Source organism: Micropterus dolomieu, linkage group LG01 (genome assembly GCF_021292245.1).
Source record: "Micropterus dolomieu isolate WLL.071019.BEF.003 ecotype Adirondacks linkage group LG01, ASM2129224v1, whole genome shotgun sequence".
NCBI lineage: Eukaryota > Metazoa > Chordata > Actinopteri > Centrarchiformes > Centrarchidae > Micropterus > Micropterus dolomieu.
Window position 1 is genome coordinate 10,765,450 of NC_060150.1, and position 20,417 is coordinate 10,785,866.

A 20,417-nucleotide genomic window follows, 5' to 3' on the forward strand; every position below is an offset into this window, starting at 1 on the left:
TGAATTACAGAGCAGCTCAGCTGTAACTGTGTGTATTAAATTATCTCCCTGAGATCAGGGCAATGGCTGGACTAGCTGCAGGGTCCCTGAAAATGAACCATACAAATCATCCATGCATGAATTAAACATAAAGGCCTGCGCTTTTGGTCATTTCACACCTCGTACACTTGCCTCTCTTCTTTGTATAGCACTTTCATATTCACTCTGTATGGATATTAAGGTCACTTGCCTCCCGACATTTAAAGTGTTCCAAACGCCCCTGCACATTATGAAAACCTTAACCATTTTCAGTAAGGTATTTATTGCATCGTGCCTGTAAAACCTGCCTGATAGAGCAATATACAGTCCCTCATTGTGCACACACACATTTTATAGCCAGGTAATTTTCTGCAACGCTGGACACTATAGCTTAACCCCTTTTATCCCTGGCAAGCCTACAACACTTAACCTGGAATACAGTGCAGCGGCACCTGAGCAACATACCATACAGACGCATCCAAATAAACCATTTCACAGCGATATAATGCAAGTCTTATTAAACAATTCTCACAGTCAAAGTCTGCATTTCAGAATTTGTGATCGTCTGAGACTTTACTTTTATGGCTAGGGACAAAAGGAGTTATTTTTAAGGTTTTATTGTCTTAAAATCAGGTACAAACATGGTGCCCAGTGGGTTTGCGTAGTCTGCAGAAAATAACGGCACCCATGAAAACAAGCAACACCACAGCCAGCGCTGCACCCACACCACACAGCAGGGCTATTGATGAATACAAGGCTGAGGATGAAGAGAAAGACAAACATTATCGGCTCCATTAGTCACAGCATTTAGCATTAGCAATTAAGAGACGAGAGCAGAAAGGTGAATAAGTGGGACTTGAATGCATTTTCCAGTCACATTGTTGTGCGTGTGAAAAGCACAGGTGCCTTCTTACCTGCTCCAGTCACTTCATGTGTTTGGAGTAGAGAAGCTGGCTCTGGAAGGAGCTCAGTCAGCTCCTCTTGTAGGATGTTCTCCTCCAGTAGGATGGGGCCCAGAACAGCCGTTCCCTCCCACTGCAGATCTGGAGGAAGCCCTGTGGGTCCAACATTGGGGAGGATGGAGGAAAAGAAATCTACTTTGCGCATTTAGCCAGCTGATTCAACCATTGACGATACAAGTGATTGGTTGGACAATTTAAAAAATAGCTCAAAATCAATCCTCAAAAGATGCATAAATATCACGTGTGCCAAGTGGAAGCAAGTTAGCTTGTCTAAATATGGGTGCAACCTCTGCTTGTCTGTGGCGGATTATATTTCACTCCTTGTTGCTAGCACTCCTTGTTTAGTTCATTTGTAATATGTCTGAGTGAGGCTTCAGAACCATCCAGATGGTCTCAGACAAGGTAGACATGCCGTCCTGAAAATTCTATAAGTGCCAAAGGGACATAAAAATATATTAAACTTTGCTGATGTCTTTTTGGACCTAAAACGTATTAGGTGTGTGTTGTGTGTCTATGTATTTATGTAAATTCTTTGTTATGACAGCACTCAAGAAGGTATCAACATTTCTCCCCTGGGTCAGTATCAAATGGTCAGGATTCATCCCCGAGTGTAATGTAGTGTTGCTTGTGTAAACTGTACCAGCATCTGCTGCAAGTCTTCTTCTCCGTCTCTGTTTGCTGCAGCTGGTCTCACAGCAGTTACACACCTTATTGTCTCCACCTGATGCAACCCATCTGTCCAGAGCCAAAAATGTCTTCTGTTACAGAGGCTGAATAAATCTCTTTATAGCATTTGAGTTCCGGTAATGGGGGGGGGGGGGGGGGGGGGGGGGGGGTGCCTGCATATTTTATTTAAACATACCAGAAAATCAGCCAAACAGTCACATATCCATTTGCTTAGTTTAACTGAATTAGCTTTGTGGGAACTGACCTGTTGGCCTCTGTCAAGAAGGAACACGCTTTGTGTTGTGTGTCAATGGGAACGGAGACTGTTGTTGCCTTCAAGTGACATGTGATGTAGAGCTATGAGGAAGGCAAAAGGACATTAAAAGACATATGTACAGTATTAAGTGTGCTAATCAAAATATTGCACAAATATCTTTCCAAGATGTCCTCATTGGTAGACCCAACGTGTGTGCTAATGATGCTGTAGCTTCATTACCACATATTTTTTGGGAATTGCTCAGATGTTGGCAAGTACAGTACTGGGTTAAAGCAGTATCCTGAAATCTTGAGTGTTGAAACTTCTTAGATCAAATTCTGTTCTTTTACTTGACGTTAATTCAATGTTACGATTCATCCCCAAAAAAATTAAAGTAAAAAAAGTTTTTCCCAGTTGACACTGGCTTACATTTATGGCCTAGCTCCATCCTGGGCATCTTCCACCTATAATATAGTTACCCAGTTAAATGTTAGGACAGTCATTTCCTCAGCTGGAAAGTATTTGACCCAAGCACAGATTGCAACTGGAGGTATTGTGGCCTTCAAAACAACTACTACTAACGTATACATTATGTGCCAACTTAGCACGCAAGACACTAACAGAACAGCTGGGGGGGGGGGGGAAATTATGTTAAGCGACACCTTGGCTGGCGCAAGTTAGCTTGTCACATCAACACAGACCTCTCTGCAGTGATAAGATTGCTTGAATAGAAAAATAGAAGAAAAAAAAAAATAAATAAAACACGTGGAAAGTCAAATGTCTGACAGTATGATAGGTGATCAGTAGTTCTAAACCGTATAAAAACACATCTCATACTAGCTGTACTTACTGAATTCCTGTGATCTTGGTGGAACCTGAAGGCTTTCAGCTGGAAATGAAGTTTATCCTCCTGGCTCCTCTGCATGAAGTAAGACTTGGCTCCTGTCAGCTTAGCATCAGTTAAACACCTTATAAGGAAAAATACAGGAACAGGATTCACATTCATAAACACAAATGGCTGATCGTTCCAACTCTTCACAGGATACAGGTCAACAAATGCTCCTAAGAGGTACAATATGTTATGCAACTAAATCTTGATTATTATGACTAGCTGACAAATACTACCACTTAAATGTTCATATTTAGAGTCAGTTTCTGGCACATATACTGCACAGCCATTCCACAGCTCACCCATGGTTGTTGATGAAGGGGTATCTAGGTTGAGAATTGGGGTCGGGGTTCACGGTGGCCACACAGCTGTCCACGTAGACCCTCACTGGGACATGGTGACCCCGGAGGACCGCCACCTCGATATGCATCATGTCACTCAGGAAGTATACACTAGAAGGCCTCTGTGACTTCCAGTCCTCTAATCAAATAAAGAAAAAAATATATAAGTGGAAAAGTAATGTTGGGGCCATCAATCTGATTAGATGAAACTTAAATGATGCCTGTGGGGGAGAGTGGATCAGTGTAGCAGTGGTGAGTAGGTTATAGGTATTAAAGATGCAATAAATGAATTACAGATGTAGCATTATCATGAACCTGGAAAATAAACAGATGAGGGTCTGTGCCTGAAAAAACTAGTTTAAAACTTTCATAGTTTCCTTCCTAACTTAATACAGTCTGGCCCATTTTACAATAAGTTAATCACAGATGGGGTTCTATTAGGCCAGCTTTTAAAATGAACAAGTTGGTGCAGTCCCTATCTGCAGCATATAGCTTGGAATTAATTAGAAAACATGATCAGCTGTTTATTGATCTTTTATTGTGCAGGTGACCCCGTTGGGTCAGCTGCAACCTACAAGGCATGTAATTTCAGCTCATCACCATGCATCATAAGTTTTACTCCTGTTTATCATGTCACTGTTTAGCATCTTTGAACCGTCACTGCAAAGTCTGCAAGGCCTTGAGTGATTGCAATTACACCCGTCACATGGGAAATTAGCCAAACCGTATGGCGCAAATCAAAGTTTTAACTTCAGAACATCAGCTCTAAGTTTGTCGCTTATTTGACATGTCCCCACCTGTCATGAGACGCAGGGAGAAGTGCAGCTGCTGCTCTGCTAAGATGCTGGAAGCAAACGTCTTCCAGGTAGGCTTCACAGCGTTGCTGCTCACATAATGCCTCCTGCGAGGACAATCACAGGAAGGACGGGCATTTCACTAGAGAGAGGCTCATTGAGGAAGGAGGATATGTCAAAAGAAAAGAAAGGAGTCAAGAGTGGATAGCTTAACATAGGTAGACTATTAGTGGTAGAGGGTTTCTGCAGCTTTTCGCTAAATAAGACTGAATGCTTTTTAAATCCTGTTTGACAGTCATACCGGCCAAATCATGAATGTATGAAGGAAAACCATATGACCTTTTTCCCCCAGTACTTCCCTAAATGTCCTAGTTTTTGCTAATATCTTCACTTTCCAATGAGACGATGAGCAGTAGTGAAAGTACTTGCTGGCAGCAGGTACTGTACTTGCTACAGTTACGATGGTGCCCACTGAAACTCCACAAAAAAATAAAAACAAATTTTGAGCATCATCCTGCACACACGATCCTCTGTCACACCAATCCCAATTGTAGTTTTCCCTTGTATAATGTCTCAGCCTGCAATCTTTTTAGGACTTTTACAAACGGCACATACCCTGAATAATCTTTGTAACAGCAGGGCAAGAAATGTACATGGCAGGCTGAGGGGGAACGGAAAATGCCAAATAATGGAGGCTTTACCTTGGATAGTGGCATTCAATTACCACCTCAGCAGGGTTGGTTTTTAAAATGAACGTGTTTACAATGGGTGTTGGGGAGTAGATCAGAGAAAATGAGTAGACAAGGGCCTCTTCAGTCACCTGAGGAAAACACACAACAGTTACAGTGACTCCAAATGCACAAGTAGATGGACAATGAGGGAGGGAGGAAGCCACACACCTTCTTTGCGCTGCCGCAGTCCTGTAGCTCTGTCTGGAAATGCAGGATGTGGTCAGTGGTGTCTAGCGCAGCGCAGCCTCCTAATGTCAGATCACTTGGACGGATAAACTGACCATTTCCTAAGAACAAAGAGGAAAACGCACAACTTAAATCAGGACGAAACCTGAAGCCATTTCTTTCCGTGGTCTGGTCAATAACACTCACAACAAGTGCAGGTTCAGCCACAGGACAAATAAAAAGGCTTCTTAGCGTGTCACTGTAAAGTCAGCATTTGAACACCAAACAGAAATGCAGAATGCTCCTTCTGCAAGTGAAGAAATAAGAGGAAACATAATATTGATCTCCAAGTCCATAGTCTGTGCCATTTGCAGTAATCGGCACTGAGTGTCCCATCTTCACCGTTCCATTCAATTTTCCAATTTGGGCCTCTAACCTGACCCTCTCTTTTTTAGACATCAGAGCAGAAGACATGTTAAATGGGCCTGCGCCAGTGCCACTGTAGACAAAACAACCACAATGGATCAATTTAAACAAGTAACCGGCAGCCATTACCTAAGAAGTTCTGGTTGACCTCCACAGTGATCTCTCCTTCGCCACAGAGCACTGCCACGCTGTTGGATGGCACAGGAGCCCGTGGCTCAAACACCTGCACCTACAACATCATTCAAATTTTATTACACTGAACTTCTATATTGGTACAGAAGATCAAAAAGGCTGCATAGAAGCCATAAAGTTTTTTACCTTTGATTCCTGCTTGATAGGTGGGTTCAGATCTGGGCCTTGGACCAGCAACTTTAACAACTCTGGAGCTTGGACAGTTTCGCTTGGCTCCACAGGAGACTGGAGTGTTTTTTGTTTGCCAACAGCTGGGTTTCTGAGCTGGTAGCTCCTGAGCCAGTAGCTGAAAGGAGAACGGACAGGGTGACTGTGCTGTGTCCAGTTTGACTGATGATCTGTTGTCTGCGGTGATCTTGGCAGCTGTAAACTTGTCGTCACTTGTTGTGGGATTTGGGTCAGACTCTCATTGTTGCTAAAGTTAAACCAGTTTTGTGTAGCAGCGCAAAAATCTGCACCTGAAAGGAGAAGCACAAACCCCAACAAAACCACATCTTTGAACCCCATCACAACTTATCACCCAAAAACCTTTGGTGTTTTCAGAGCACTGCTGCTTTAGTCTTTAGCAAGTTGTGGGAACTTGATTCTGACTCCACCTACTCCTAATGACTTGATTGGATTCCAGCCTGGAGGATTCAATCTTTGAAGCTTTCCTTTCCTCTCTTCCTTTTCATTAAATAGAACTGCAGATTGGCATTTACAGCCAACTTCAGCCCGGTCTTTGTGTCAAAGGCTCATTTCATAAAGAAATAATTTAGATAAGCATCTGAACATTTCTAGAGTTGAAAACTGTGGAAAGAGCTCAAATGTTCTCATTCCCTAAGTCTCTGCCAAATCTCCATGTGTCATGATGGTAATGAACAAAGACTTTTATAAACAGAAACAAGCTTGACCCTAGCAGTGAGTGGCTTTCACTACCCCCGTGAGGCAAATCAATCAATGCTTTCAGGGAGTTGGAACCCCAGGTCTTCAATGTCAAGGCGACGCAGTCAACAGTCTGCAGAGCCACTCATAAAACTGAGATTTATGGTCATCCTCTGTGAGGCTTCACAAACGTTACCACCACCAAGTGTGTGTGTGAGACATGTGACAGGAAGCAGCAGCGGGCATGTCTTGAATCTATGCCAGGGGGCATGTCAGTCACACACCTGTTATAAATCTCGCACAGGTCACACGTGCACAGCAATGTTTTAGGGTCTGCTTGACCTCTTAAACCCACAAAAGTCCACTTAAGTTTCTTTAAATTTAAAACACTATATGAAACTATATACTGTATATTCTAAATATCTTAAATCTGATATAATTGTATTTTGTTTAAATATTTGGATCTTACTAGAATGTTAAAGCTGGCTCAATTAATCTTAACCCCATGAAAAGTCCAAAACCAACAGTGTGTTAGACAGATACACAGAGAGACTATAGATAAATACGTTTTAGCCTTTCTTTACTGGTTACCAGTTAGTTTTAGAATTGATTTCCAGATTTTACTGATCATCTTTAAAACATTCAGTGGTTCGGCTATATTGCTGAATTGCAGCTCCCCTATGAGCCAGGGCGCAGCCTCAGATCCTCAGGCAAGGCTCTACTGGCTGTTCAGAGTCCTGGCTCAAGACTAAAGGTGACCAGGCTTTTGCAGTCAAGGCCCCTCAGCTCTGAAACCCTCTGCCTGAGGATCTGAGGTTGGCTGAATGACAGCTTTTATATCACTTCTAAAACCTATATTTTCAAAAAAGCCTTTTATTAATATTAATTCTAGCACAGCACACATGTTTTACTGCCAACATGTCTTATCTGTTTTATTATTAATATTTTTTTGTTACAATACTTTATTGTTAGGGGTTTTTTCAATGTAAAGCACATTGTTTTTGAACAGTACATAGATTTTATTATTGCTATTATTTGAAGTAAATTTAAATTGAGTTACCAGTATGGAAATCCTGTATGTCTCAACATTTCTCATCATCCACAGCCATACTTTTCCCAGTAAGAACATATGGATAAAAAAAAAACATAATAAGATTTCCTTCAAAGAAAATGGTTAAATTACTTTAAATCACTTCCCCTTGATGCAGACACTCTAATCCAGGCTGACCTACAGGAATACATTATAGCTCTTCGTCTCTGTCAGGATCTCTCTGCAGACTCCCCAACAGAGAGGCTGCTATTGTCAGGAACTGGCTTTTATCTTTTGCTGATCAGCTGTAAAACAAAGAGAGGAGGTGTGTATGTGTGTGTGTGTGTGTGTGTGTGTGTGTGTGTTAGTTCAGGGGGCTGGAGTGAAATCAGTCCATCCCTGCCAGTCAGACCCCCTCTGCTGCCGATCTCTAACTTGGTTAGCTGCCTCTAATTTGGCCCCTAGAGGGCCCTAATGTGGCCCCTGTGGGGGGTTCTGAAAGGGGCCTGGCAGCTACCTCTACACACTCTACATACACACACACACACACATACACACACACACTGCTGCTGCCACTCCCATCAGCTTCTGTTTCCAATATTACTAGTGCATTTTGAGACAAGGGCAGGATGGTGCAGGTAAATAGACCGATCCTCTGCTTCCTCCATAAACACATACACGGCACACACAACCATCTCATTCACACACACACACACACACACACACACACACACACACACACACACACACACTCACCAACTTCTACCAGATGGAAAGTCGTCAACCAGGATGGCACACCGACGACGCAGATGCTCAGTGACAGTAACACACACACACACACACACACACACACACAAACACAAACTCCACACACACACACACGTCCCTCGTCACGTTTTGCTGACAGCACAAAGTCATGGAAACAGCTCGATTTGGCCCGCGCTGCACTGCAGCATACGGATAACGGTTATGGAGGCTCATTAAAAACATGTAGTGGGAGATGGATTAGTTATGGCCTGCTGTTGTGGTGGGCGAGCTGCGTTCAAGATCAGCGGATTTCTATGCGTTTTGTCAGCGAATAGATATGCGTGGGACAGGGAGATTTTTCTGAGGGAAATGTTGCCTTCCAACATGTAGGCTACTGGCATGTGTTTATAGACGCTGGCAGCAGTTGCGCTGCCACTGCTTAAAACTATCTTGGTATGTTGGCAATTTTTAAAAGGGAGCAAATATGTGGATCTGTCAAGCGGGTGAAACCCGGAGATGAAAAGGGGGAGAGGCAGGAGAAGTGTGAGAAGGAAAGAATTCAGAAGTCGTGCAGGCGGGGGAAGGGAAGAGAAAGTGAAAACAAAGGAGGGAAAGAAGAAAAATATGGTTGGGGTCAGTGAACCTGGGGGTGAGGGATAACAGACAGCAGCCTGGCGGGTGCTCGGCCCATCCCGGTGGGAGCGACATGAAATAACAGCACGCCAAGCTCTGATTCATGGCCGTTTCCACACGCGCGCACACACAAACACACACACACACACACACAACTACGCCAGGGTACAGACACTAGCCTATAAAGAAGATGCACGCAAACACACACACACACACAGAGCTAATGGACTGTTATTAAAGACATGCATCACACCGCGTCACGACCACACACACATCTGCACATCGCTTCCACACACTCTAGTGGGATAATGATCTCCCAGCACTGCAATAACAGCTGATGTATCATTTAGCAAAAAGCCACAGTGACACACGGCGAGGCCAACGTGACACAAACACACTCTGAGTCTAGTGGCGGCCAAAAGCACTCTTTCCCCATCATCATCCTCCACACACGGCCGACCTCATTATTATCACAAAATCCGTGACATTTCTCATAAAGGGGATCGTCTTCTCGCTCAACTGCCCTTGTCACGGCATAAAGGTCTGCAGCGAGGGTTGATTGACAGGTGTCAGAGGAACAATGCAGCGTCCAGTGAATCAGGGGCTGACCTTTAGCCTCCTGCCACCGCCCTACATCATAGGCTCCAAATTCTCTCAAGGGAGCAACTTATCATTTTTCCTGCTATCTGATCTTGGGTGCAATGGAAGAGCTAGCCTGGTGATATTGAGCTGTTTGTTAACAGTGCAGCTTCTTTTATTATTGTTGTGCAAACCCTCATGTGTAGGCACATCCAAATAACTTTTGACCTTCATATGTCAGATGCTCTACTTGGAAGATTAATCCCCATTGTGCTATGACCTCTACTTAAAACTGCATTAATCTGTAATTCTAATCTAATCTAATACACAGCCACTTGTTATGACATGACCTGAATATCGAACTGAAGTCAAGTAATAACAACTGAACCTTCTGAGGAAGGTCACACCATGTCTTTTAAGGGTTCAGAAACACGTGAGTTTGAATTATTCTTGGTCATTTTAAGAGGGAAGTAATCACCTTTAGGCAAGAGTCTCAAATTGCAAGATAATTTTTCTGAGCCCCACACATGTTTAGAATGTATGTATGAAATCTGACCATCATACTATTTTGTTTTTTCCCTAGGCTTTTATTCAGTAATCACAACTTATTGCACATTTTTTAAGGCATGCTGCCAAATTCAGACTATAAGAATACAATTCGTTTGATATTTGGAGTCCCCGTTCACTCAAAAATGTGTTTTGCTTTTGTTACTTCACTTGGGTGTTTGGGCCTAACTGTGCAGAACAATGTTTTGATACTAGAAGACTTCATTGTTCATCTTCACTGTTCATGTTCATCTGCTGAAGGGGGAAAGTTTTTCTGTGCTCGAGTTAAATCTGAGTTTAATGCCTGTACAAATTTGTGACACCGCGACCAGTTTCAAAGTCAACCATGGTTCAATATACAAATCACACAAGTGTGATGCTGAAACTTAAAGCCTCCAGTGCTCACTTTAAAATGATGCAGGGGACATCTTGTGTCCAGCAGTTAAACCTTTGAAATGAACAGCATTCCAGCAAGTGGGAGAATAAATAGATGTTATTTTAACAAGGTAATTGCATTTTGCTTTGTGTGGAAAACCATACCAGACAAAAATATTATTCACAGCAGACTGTTTTTTTGTATCTTAAAACACGCCTGGAGGGGATTTTTAAAGGTACTCTGCTACCTGTCTCTTCTGCAAAGTTGCTGTTCTCAAGGAACACAATCTCAAGCGGCAAACATGCAGAGCAGTATGTACGAGGGAGAGCCTCAGAATGTGTGTATAGTTTATTGTTGAAAGAACACGGTGGAGATTTTTTCTTCACTTACTCTTGAAGTGGCCCCCTCCTAGGAAAACCCATCCTAGCTAGTGCGGCCCCCAGGTAATTCAAGTTTCAGCCCTCTTTGTTAAAGTAAAAATCTATGTTTTGAGTTGTAACTTCTAATGCCCTAAGTTTAAAAGGTTGATCTGAAAAGTTTCTAGTTGGCGCCTTCATGTGCGATATACACAAAAGTTACCATTATTGATTGCCAAATGATTTGAGAATCTTTGGCATTCACAGTAGAAGTGTCTTTTTTGCCAATAAATCACTAAAGACGCTACCTCAGGTGAGCTATGACGAGGCAATTGCGCAACACAAAAGTAGTTATTTAGCCATTTTGCTGAGAAACTAGAATCATATATTTTCATTGTGACTCATTTCCTGTGACTGTGGGTTGCCATGCAGCATAATCTGCTTCTATTGCCTCCTCATAGCTCCGAATGTTATAAATAGCAGTGTTTTTTTGGTAGCAGGAGTGGTTTGAAAAGTTTTCACGGACCTTTCAAACTGCAGTGAAGTGGTATACTATTCCTTTAAAATGTTCAGCCTAAGCTCCATTCCACTGTAATACCTTTTCAGAGGCGGGTGTATGAAATGATAAATGCTTGCATAAAAGGAATGTGCATCTAACTGCACATCAACCTCTACTGGGTTCCTGATTAGGATGGGTTAAAGGCAGAGAAAGAATTTTGCTACACGTTGTACTGTATCTGATTGTATCTATGACAATAACGTTGATACGATTTGATTGATTTTATGTGTGAATTATGATCCTATATGACCTGCAGGTTCCTCACTGTTAAGTGTGGGAGAGGACAGGAAACAAATGATCTGAGCATATTAACATACCATATGGTGGGTGCTTTTAACCAAAGTGCTTTACAGTGGCATTTGAACGTGGGTGGCCCCACTGGGAATCAGACATTAACAATGCTAGTACCATGCTCCACTCATGGCCTCATTGACATTTATTATTCCAGTGTTTAAATCCTCACAGTACATTTTTAAATAATAGCCGTGGCTGCTATTGTAGAAAAGGACATAAATGGTGTGTTTGTGTGAATGAGGGTAACATGAAAACCTATCTTCCTTACATGGGCATATAATACGTGCGCGCAGTCACACACTAGCACATAAAACTTCTGCAGCCCCCGCTCCTCTGTCGTCGCTTGAATCTTTCTCAGTTATGCTGCAATTCAAGCCTTTTGTTTAATAAACAATTTGTCAGTGATGTATCGAACGCCAGCTCTAATTTGATTCTCTCTGAAATGTGTATTGAGGTGGCTGCTGGCTCCCTTTCTCTCTCTCTCTCTGCCTGTTTGTCTGCAGAACCAACAGAGACATCCTACCCTTTCTTTCCCCTGCAGGTGTGTGTTTGTGCGCTCGCAGCGTGGCATGTGTGTGCACGTGCATTCAAGTGGCCATGCGTGCAGGGATGAGGATGGAGGAGCAATCCTTAAGGGTTTGCAATTACATATAAACGGCATAATCGGACATGATGGATGGCTATTGTCTTTCCACAATGTCTAGACCTCAGCTCCACCAGCGCAACAAGGTTATAGGAGAGTGGGAAATGATGAAAGATTTAATAGTTTTGTTCTGCTTTGCTCCTACCCAACTCCCTTTTTCTCTTTTAAAGCCCCGCTCTGGTGACCTCACCAAAATTGGAAGATTTTCATCACAGACAAATCGGTGAGTTTTCTGGGTAACATGGGTTGAATAACTTAATTCTGCTATTTCACAGCAAATCGGGACATGTTTAGAGGTGAAATTGAACGTCTTGTGTTTCTTTGTTTTGTTGTTTAGTCCTCTTTCTTACCTCTAGACAGGAAACTGTGCAAGAACGACCTTTGGGTCACAAGCATATAAAATATTAACCAGACTAATTTGGCTATGAAAAGCTTGAAAAAGACAATGCTGGGCCAAAATGACCCACTGCATATCTTAGTGTAATTTCATGAAAATGTTTTCTTCAGTAGGTGGCACTGTGGGACCAAAAGTTCAGTGCACAGCACATGCTTGAGGCTGCAGCAGCTTGGAGAGGAACAAACCAAATGTACTGGGTGGTGCGTAAAATGAGGTGTGTTGTTCAGGTTCTTGAAGTTCGGCTGTTCCTCATCCCTGCTTAGTGCTCTTCAGCACAGAGCCAGAGGAGAGGAGACAGAATGGCACGGTTTATTCCGCCAGCCTTGCAAATGAAAGCCTTGAAAATGCCAGAAGGATCAATGTAGGATCTGAGGTAAGGTGTTAAATGGACAAAATAATTGGGAGATCTCGCTTGTGCAAGGTTCTTGTAGTTATCGTGGACAATTGCATCTTTTGACTCACCAGGGGCTTTAAGTGAAACGAGAGCAGTTACAACACAAGAAGGTGATTATGCATGGAAAACATTCATCTGTGAGAGTGTAGGTGCTAAAAGCTAGTGACCGTACAGTAAACAGGACTCGTCTTGTGCTGTCAACAAGCTGAGAGGTAAATAAAACGAGAGAGGTGGCTTTGTCAGCTGTACCCGTAATTACCCAGATGGCCCGCGTGTGTAGCGAAAAGTGAAAAGCTGTGGTGGGAAAAGCAGCTGGTAAAAGGAGAGGTTGTCAGACATGGAAGACAGACATCTTCCTTACAGATGAAGGAGGTCAGCCAGGCACTGTCGCCACTCGTGTCTTCACCAACGAAGAAGAGGGGAGTGAGAGATATGGTGGAAAAGCAACAACCGCACTCCTGTGCTTCCTGTCAAATGAATCTTTGATTACACTTGTTCATCTCTTGGCACTCTGACATCACCAAGCTGGCACCGGCGCCCAGCTTTCCCATGAGAGCCTCATTACCCACAATCCCAGAGGTTGACTACGACGTTGTCATCGCCTGAAACGCCACCTTTTCTCTCTCTCTCTTTCTCTCCATCTCTTCCCTGCCTTTCTGCTTCGCTGATCAGGCGGGCGAAGCTGTCGCTCGGGAGCGTCACACAGATGTTCAGCATGGAAAAAAACAAAAAAACAACAACAAACAACTCAAAAATAGACATGATCCCCGGTAGAAATACACATTTCATGTCCTGGGTGAGGCTGTTGTTGTCACTGCTGATGTGTAAAACAGAGAAGAGAACAGAAGAGAAGAGAAGAGATGGAGGCATGTCTTGCCAGAGTCCGGCTCTCGTTCTTGTCTGATCAACAGGCCTCTTGTGCAGCTGAGCCCCCCTCACACGACTTGAAATGAACTCTAACTCAGCTTTCTGAACCTTCTATGATTACTTCCTACCTGCAGGCCGGGGCCATTTCCATCAGGGTCCTTTGATCAGATCTATATTTTCCCAGACATGAAACTGTCATATACTTGATTTACTGGCTGTAGAGAAGAGAAAGAATTGTGTGAGGCAGTGTGTAGATGGGAAAAAGGCGGCCTCATTGCCTCATCTGATTGTTGGTTCATTTCTGCCACTGTGGCAGCTGAGCTTGACAAAGGCGCTACAAGGGGGAAGTTGTCCTCAGGCAATTGTGGAGGCCATGTGAAAAAGCATTGTGGCATACATGCACTAACATTTCACACAGTTACACTTCTCTCCCCCGCTGTCTGACCAGCTCTACCCTGATATTCCTTGTATTTATCTTAAAGGTTCCGCTAGCATTAAAAACTAGCGGCTCCCCCTCTGCAGCCAGCCATTAAAATGCAAACACCCACGCCAATATGATCAACACGGCAGAAACAAACGACTCTGTGAAACAGCCGCTGGCAGAGAAATCATTCTTGCCCTAATGTCGGCATCTCGCAGGTCTGACAGTGAAAAACAGCGAAGAAGAAAAGCAGTTTCCCCCCCCTCAACTCTCCCTGTGACATTCGGAGAGATATTTACCTTGTAAAGATCTTGACATTTCGCTGCACACACTAATAACATCCTGAAATATGAATAAGAGTGCAGAGAGTGGAGAGGAGCCCCGCAGAGCTTTTGTTAACAGGTATTGATTGGTACTGAGGGAGAAAGGAGGAAGGAGTGGGGGGCCGTGGAGGGGTGGCTGGGGCAAGGGTAGCCACTCTTTAGTGATCATCTGTTAACCTTGTCAAAAGATCTCAGCCTCTAACTCACACTGGCCGGGGGCACCCTTAGTGGTCATCAGAGAGTCTGTGATTTCCTGATCACAATAAAAATCCAGCCTGAAGCATTAATTCACACGTTAGTCAGAAATTGTTAGGGAATTGAATCGATATTTGGATGCAGCGACCAGCAGCAGCGGTAACGTTATTGCTGTGAAAAGGCTGACGGCTTTCTCTTCTGCACAGGTCAACTACTTAAAGGCCGTTTGAACGGATTCTTTAAACAACAAGGGACTCATTACGGCAATACAAAAAGATTTCTTATGTTTATATAAGAACTTCATATTGACTTGCTACATAATTATCCCCCATGTGTGGTCTTATCAGCAGTCTAGTTTTATGTTATGGTGATGTGACGTACACTTTGACTTTCACTGTAAATCTGTCTTCAAAGCAAACCGAATGGCCTCGTTGCAGAACATCACTTTGAAATGAATTGAGCTGAAATGAATTGGTTGAGTTTATATGAGAGCCAGACGCCTCTGAGTCAGGCGGCAGTTTCTGATGACATCAAGAGGTCAAACCAGGAACTGACAGATGTCTTTGCTTGACAATGACTTTCTTTACCACTGTTCTTATATATTGTACTCTTGATAATATATTTATTCGGGGTGTCAACCTTTAACTGCAATTAATCTGGAAACAGTAACGTGATTTTTTTTTAAACCATATTAATCATATTACCAAATTTGACCCCAACTTCAATGACGTTCCAGTTTACCTGGCCAAATTACTGAAAGCCTTGGCAAACGCATATAACATGATGGCTGAGGAGACATCCCCCGGTGTCCTGACTGGCAAATTTCTATTTAAAAAGCTTCCAGACCCAAGTTTAGATAAAATCAAAGTTGTGTGCACATATTGGAGTGATTCCACCGAAGCACAACAAGTCCAAAGTACCAACTTCGGACAAAGCACATCTTTGTTAGCAAACATGCCAGCATTGAGACAAGATCAAGATAGGGCAAGTTTATGAACAAAGTGACAACAACCAAGCTAACCAATGCAATCGCTAAATTGATCGCCCTGGACTGCAGACCACACATGCATTTGTTTTATTCCCCCCAAATATGCTAGTATTTTTAATCACACATATTATAGTGATAAACTTGATTACATTTTTTATCGATAGACACCACCAATATCTGTACATTAGGGCTAAAGAATGATGACCTCTACCACCCTAACAAACATGGAATATTAAATCAGTCATAACTTTACATTAGAGTTTTATACTTGTCATCTTAGTTTTCTAAGCTTCTATATTAAAAGTTTGTACCTGCAAACTGATTTGAAAGTTGGTCAGGTCTGTGCTTGCAGGCTTAAAATTGTGAACGTTGAGGTTTCTGTCTGTAAACTTTGTTTTTTTTTGAGTTTGTGCATTCAGTTTCATGTCAACTTATTGTTACAAGCTACGACGTCTGCTTGCTCACGGACATTTGACTTTTGACTTTTATTTCAGTCTGGACCAAAGTGGTGGATGAAATGTTATTGTCTTCCCTAGAGCTACAACAGTATATAGTGGGGGAAAAACAACAATAATCTGGTCATTTTACCTGGCAGTGTTGAATGTCTCTTGCAACATTGAACTGACTGCACAAACTTTAAGACATAATTTACAGGCCAAAACCTACAGAACATGTTCACACTTTCAAGCCTGCAAGCACAGACCTGAATATACATACTTTCAAAACAGAGTTTAAAGGGTACAAAGTTAAATCCACAAGCTTGATGATGACAATAATAAGTTGTACTTAGAGGTATTTGGTGTCTTTCTCAAGGACACTTCAGTGGGGCAGGTTCCTGCTGCAGTTTGAGTGCAGGGCTTTAACTAAGACACTGCAGTCCAACTGTAAATGCTAATCTTTATGATTGCTGTGATCAAGAAGAACCTCTGGGAATTCCAAATGAGCGCATACATTGCTGCATTTTATTCAAAACCTCCAGGAGCTCAGGATGAGTGCATACATTAATATATTTTATTTTAATGACATGTAATTTGTTGCACACAGTAGCTCCGGCTAATTTCCCCTTCCATGATACTAAAAAGCAGTTTAAGGTAATTACAAGAGATTGTTTTTAATGGAAGATAAATGGCTTACTGCAGGCTGCAGCTAAATCAATACTTTACTACAGTTTGAAACAGTGCTGCATCATTTGCTGAAATTACCACCACTGGTTGGTCGCCACCAGTCATTTTAATTAAATTTTAAATGACTGTAAGGAAGGATGGAAAACTAACTGGGACATTTCTTTGTTTGACAGTATATTGCTTTTCTTCTGAAGGATATTGGAGAGGAGCTCCAGAAAAACAAAGTACATTTCCTCCCTGAAGCAATACTGAGTAAACCAGAGTAATGACTTAGCTTCAGTTTTGCTTGATTCACTGTAATGTAATGACAATAGTGTTTGTTTTTCCTGTTTTGTTCAAGTTTGATTTGCCATACTGCAGTCAAATGTGTCAAAAGCTTCCTAATTATTAACAGATGAGTCCGCTCAACTGAGCAATTTCAGCACAGCTCATTATTTGTCAGAAGTTCTACCATATAGGATAAACACTGTGAGAGTGGGATGGCCGGGTATAAGGTCAAACACTCAAGTCAAATGCTGTGCTAATGAGCGTGAATCATGCCATTGACCACCCACATGCTGTTGACTCTCAAGCGCTTATTGATTTTTCTGCCCGGACAAACTGTTCCTCCTCTGACCACTCCACGACCTTCCATACTCATCTTTTCCTTGATCTTTCTCTTATCTTTTAATGTTTTTGCTGACCTCTTCTTTCTCTGGTTCAACTCCAGACTTTCTCTGACATGACAGGTCTTTGATTTCTTGAGTTCTGCTCTCTCTTAGGGGCATGGCTGCCGGAGTTAGGGAGGATATCGGATAACAAAAAAGCTGCTGATTCAGTCTTTGGCACCAGCAGTGTGTTCAATCCAGGATCACCTGGAGGGCAGCTGGTCTTACAGCAGTACTGCTAATGTAGTCACGGAAGGCGCTCACCGTTCCACTGTGACACTCTGAACTCTGACCTCGAATGAAATGCATATTTGTGGAGGGACTATGTTCTTTTCTGTTGCCCAGTGGAGGATACTTACATTGCCAAAAAGACTGCAAAGGGCAGGCTCACTTTGATGTTTATGTTGTCAAGTAAAACTATACAGCTTGGTCTCTTTATAATGAGCGTGATGTGTCTCAGGTAGCAGCATTGCATGATGTGGAAAGTTCTGGATGCACTTGTGATGACTTGGGTTCAATGACTCATGTAAACATATTTGTTATCTCTAACTATGACAAAAGCCTATCTGATGGACATTCCTGTGAAAGCACGGCTAACTTTGTCTATGTTGGCGGTTGAGATTCATAAAAATTGTCCTTGTTGAAGCAAATAACATGTTGGAGGGATGAAAAACCCCCACTGATAACAAGGTGGACAGCAGAGTTGGCTTTATGTATTCCTAATGAAAAGATAATGTATAACATAAAGCAAAGGCCGAGAGAATTTAACAAAATTTGGGGTGGGTTGATATCTTTCATAGACTCTTAGCTACATGAGACCGGCCATTTATTATTTATTTTATTATTACTATTATTATTTAGCATTTCTTTTTTGGTACTTTATTCCTTGTACTATCTTACGGTTTGCATTAGATGGGTACTATCTGATGTATGTTACCTTGATTTGGTAAACTGACATGTTGCTAGCTGTTGTGGTGGCAGCCCGGCTGACGGTGAGTGTCCTGGTTTTTCTCCTATTTATCAGTTATTATGCTTTTTCCTTGGTTTTCTGCTCCCTGCCTCCCTCCCTGTGTTTTCTCCCCTGTGTGTGTGCTCGCTCTCTCCCTCTGCTCCTGAGCCCAGCCAACGACCCGCACCTGCACCTCATCAGCCACCTCGTCAGCCTGCCACACCTGCCAGTAGTCAACCTCATCCCTGCCTGTATTTCAACCCCGGTTCTCCACACCACTCTTGCTTGATTGTCGTTGCTCCATACCCGGTGCTACCTCCACGTTCAGGCTCTCATGTTTCTAGTTTTTTCTCACATTTTCCCTGTGCTTTGTCTCTGTTATCTCTAACCCTGTCTCTGTCTGTTTCCCTCCCAGGTACACTCACCCTCGTCCTCCGTTCAGTCGGCTGGGCTCATCCACCGGCCCTCTCCTCCTCGGACTTCCCCCAAGGCGTCCTCCCTGTTCCCCCACCGCTCCTCGCTTCCTCGGCCCCAGTGTTCCCCGGCTCCCTGGCCCCCAGTCTCCTTGGTTCCCCGTGCCTGTGTTTCCCCGACATCCACCTCTCCCTCCACTCCAGTCCCTCTACCCCTTTTTCCCTCAATAAACCTCCTTCCCTCAGAGTGCTGCGTTTGGGTCCTCTCTGTCCCCACACCACACCACCCTCATAACACTAGCGTTATTATGTGAAGTTGTGGGACAATCCAGGAGGGGAGGGGGTGGGGGGGTATTAAAGATGTTTATTCTGTGAACTGTTAACACAAATGCTTTAAAAAATTAAAAAGCCTATCTCAAAAATGAACTAAATATTTGTAACCAAACCTTAAAGTGCCTAAACCCAATAGTAACAGTTAATTTAAAGTTGCGCTAATCAACATTTTAATATTCAATCTAGCACTTTTCATATAGAGCAGGATCGAAGTCTTGGGAAAATTCTATTCGAGAGACCCAACAATTTCCACCATGTATTTAAAAAAAGACCATGTAGACACATGACTTGCAAACTTGTGCAGGTTATACCCTACACACTTTTATACACTGTACATATTTTCAATGTAAATACTACTTAAACTTTCTAGCATATAACTTTGTCAATTCACCTATATCATGATGTCCCCCGTCACTGGGCCTTGTGGATGTGTGTGTGCTTATGTGTGTGTAGGATGAGTGTTCCTGTGACAGCCTGATTTACAGGCCATTGGTGTGTTTAATGGAGCCGATGAAGCAATGATCGCTCATCCAATCCTTTCTCGCCTTCTGCCTGGCCCTGATACTACCAGCCATCTCTTAACACGCACACACACACAACATCTATGTGATGCAAGAAGGTAGTCACACATATACCCCAAAGTCTACCCTCATACACACACGCGCGCTCAAACACACAAATCCTACTTTATAGGGGATAATCCAATGACAGCCAATTTGCTGGAGGGATATACTTTTTTATTCCATTCTTTATTTATCTATCACTTCTGCTTTTACAAGGCAATTTGTTAGGTGGCCAGCTGGAGGAGGGAAGTATTAACCTAGACTTCCATTACCATGCCTGTCCCCCCCCCCCCACCATCCCCTGCTTCCCCTCGCCCGCTCATCCTTTCAAGATTAAGCTGCCCACCCCACACAAAAAAGGGGGTCCAGTGTAATCATGAAAGTGTCACATTTCAGCTGAGAGAAGAGGGAACGGTGGCTACAGGGTCACACTAAAACTCTCTACTCTTCACTCTCACTTTTATTATTTTTCTCTCCCTACCTTGACCACCCACACATGCTCTCTCCATTTCTGCATTTCCCTCCACCCGCCCTCGTTCCTGTTCTTTCTTTATTTTTCAATCTGTATCACTCCTCCTTGCTCTTGTTACCCCTCGTCTTTCTCTTGATTTTGCCTTCTCTTTCTTTCTACCATCTCCTCTGTTCCTCTCCAGCCTTGTGATGCCTCTCTCTCTCTCTCTCTCTCTCTCTCTCTCTCTCTCTCTCTCTCTCTCTCTCTCTCTCTCTCACAGTGGTG

The 20,417-nt window shown here is 43.0% G+C and overlaps 1 protein-coding gene across 1 annotated transcript; it reads right to left on the bottom strand.

Annotated features, from left to right (window-relative positions):
• Nucleotides 1-619: 619 nt before the first annotated feature.
• Nucleotides 620-6,459, bottom strand: LOC123981439 (zona pellucida sperm-binding protein 3-like). Its single transcript, XM_046066256.1, has 11 exons — nt 5,567-6,459; nt 5,378-5,477; nt 4,826-4,944; nt 4,628-4,746; nt 3,930-4,033; nt 3,094-3,271; nt 2,753-2,870; nt 1,912-2,003; nt 1,621-1,715; nt 933-1,073; nt 620-775 (listed from the first exon to the last, which is right to left on the bottom strand). Exons 1-11 carry the CDS (start codon nt 5,945-5,947, stop codon nt 648-650), a joined length of 1,575 nt encoding a protein of 524 aa, XP_045922212.1. The 5' UTR covers nt 5,948-6,459; the 3' UTR covers nt 620-647.
• Between the last annotated feature and the right edge of the window lie 13,958 nt (nt 6,460-20,417).

Excerpts from the sequence above, each read along its gene's own strand:
- LOC123981439 (XM_046066256.1), bottom strand. The coding sequence starts at position 5,947 with ATGGGGTTCAAAGATGTGGTTTTGTTGGGGTTTGTGCTTCTCCTTTCA. Across the intron at positions 1,716-1,911 it reads TTCTTGACAGAGGCCAACAG|ATGGGTTGCATCAGGTGGAG; the intron begins GTCAGTTCCCAC and ends GGCTCTGGACAG. Across the intron at positions 776-932 it reads ACATGAAGTGACTGGAGCAG|CCTTGTATTCATCAATAGCC; the intron begins GTAAGAAGGCAC and ends CTTCATCCTCAG.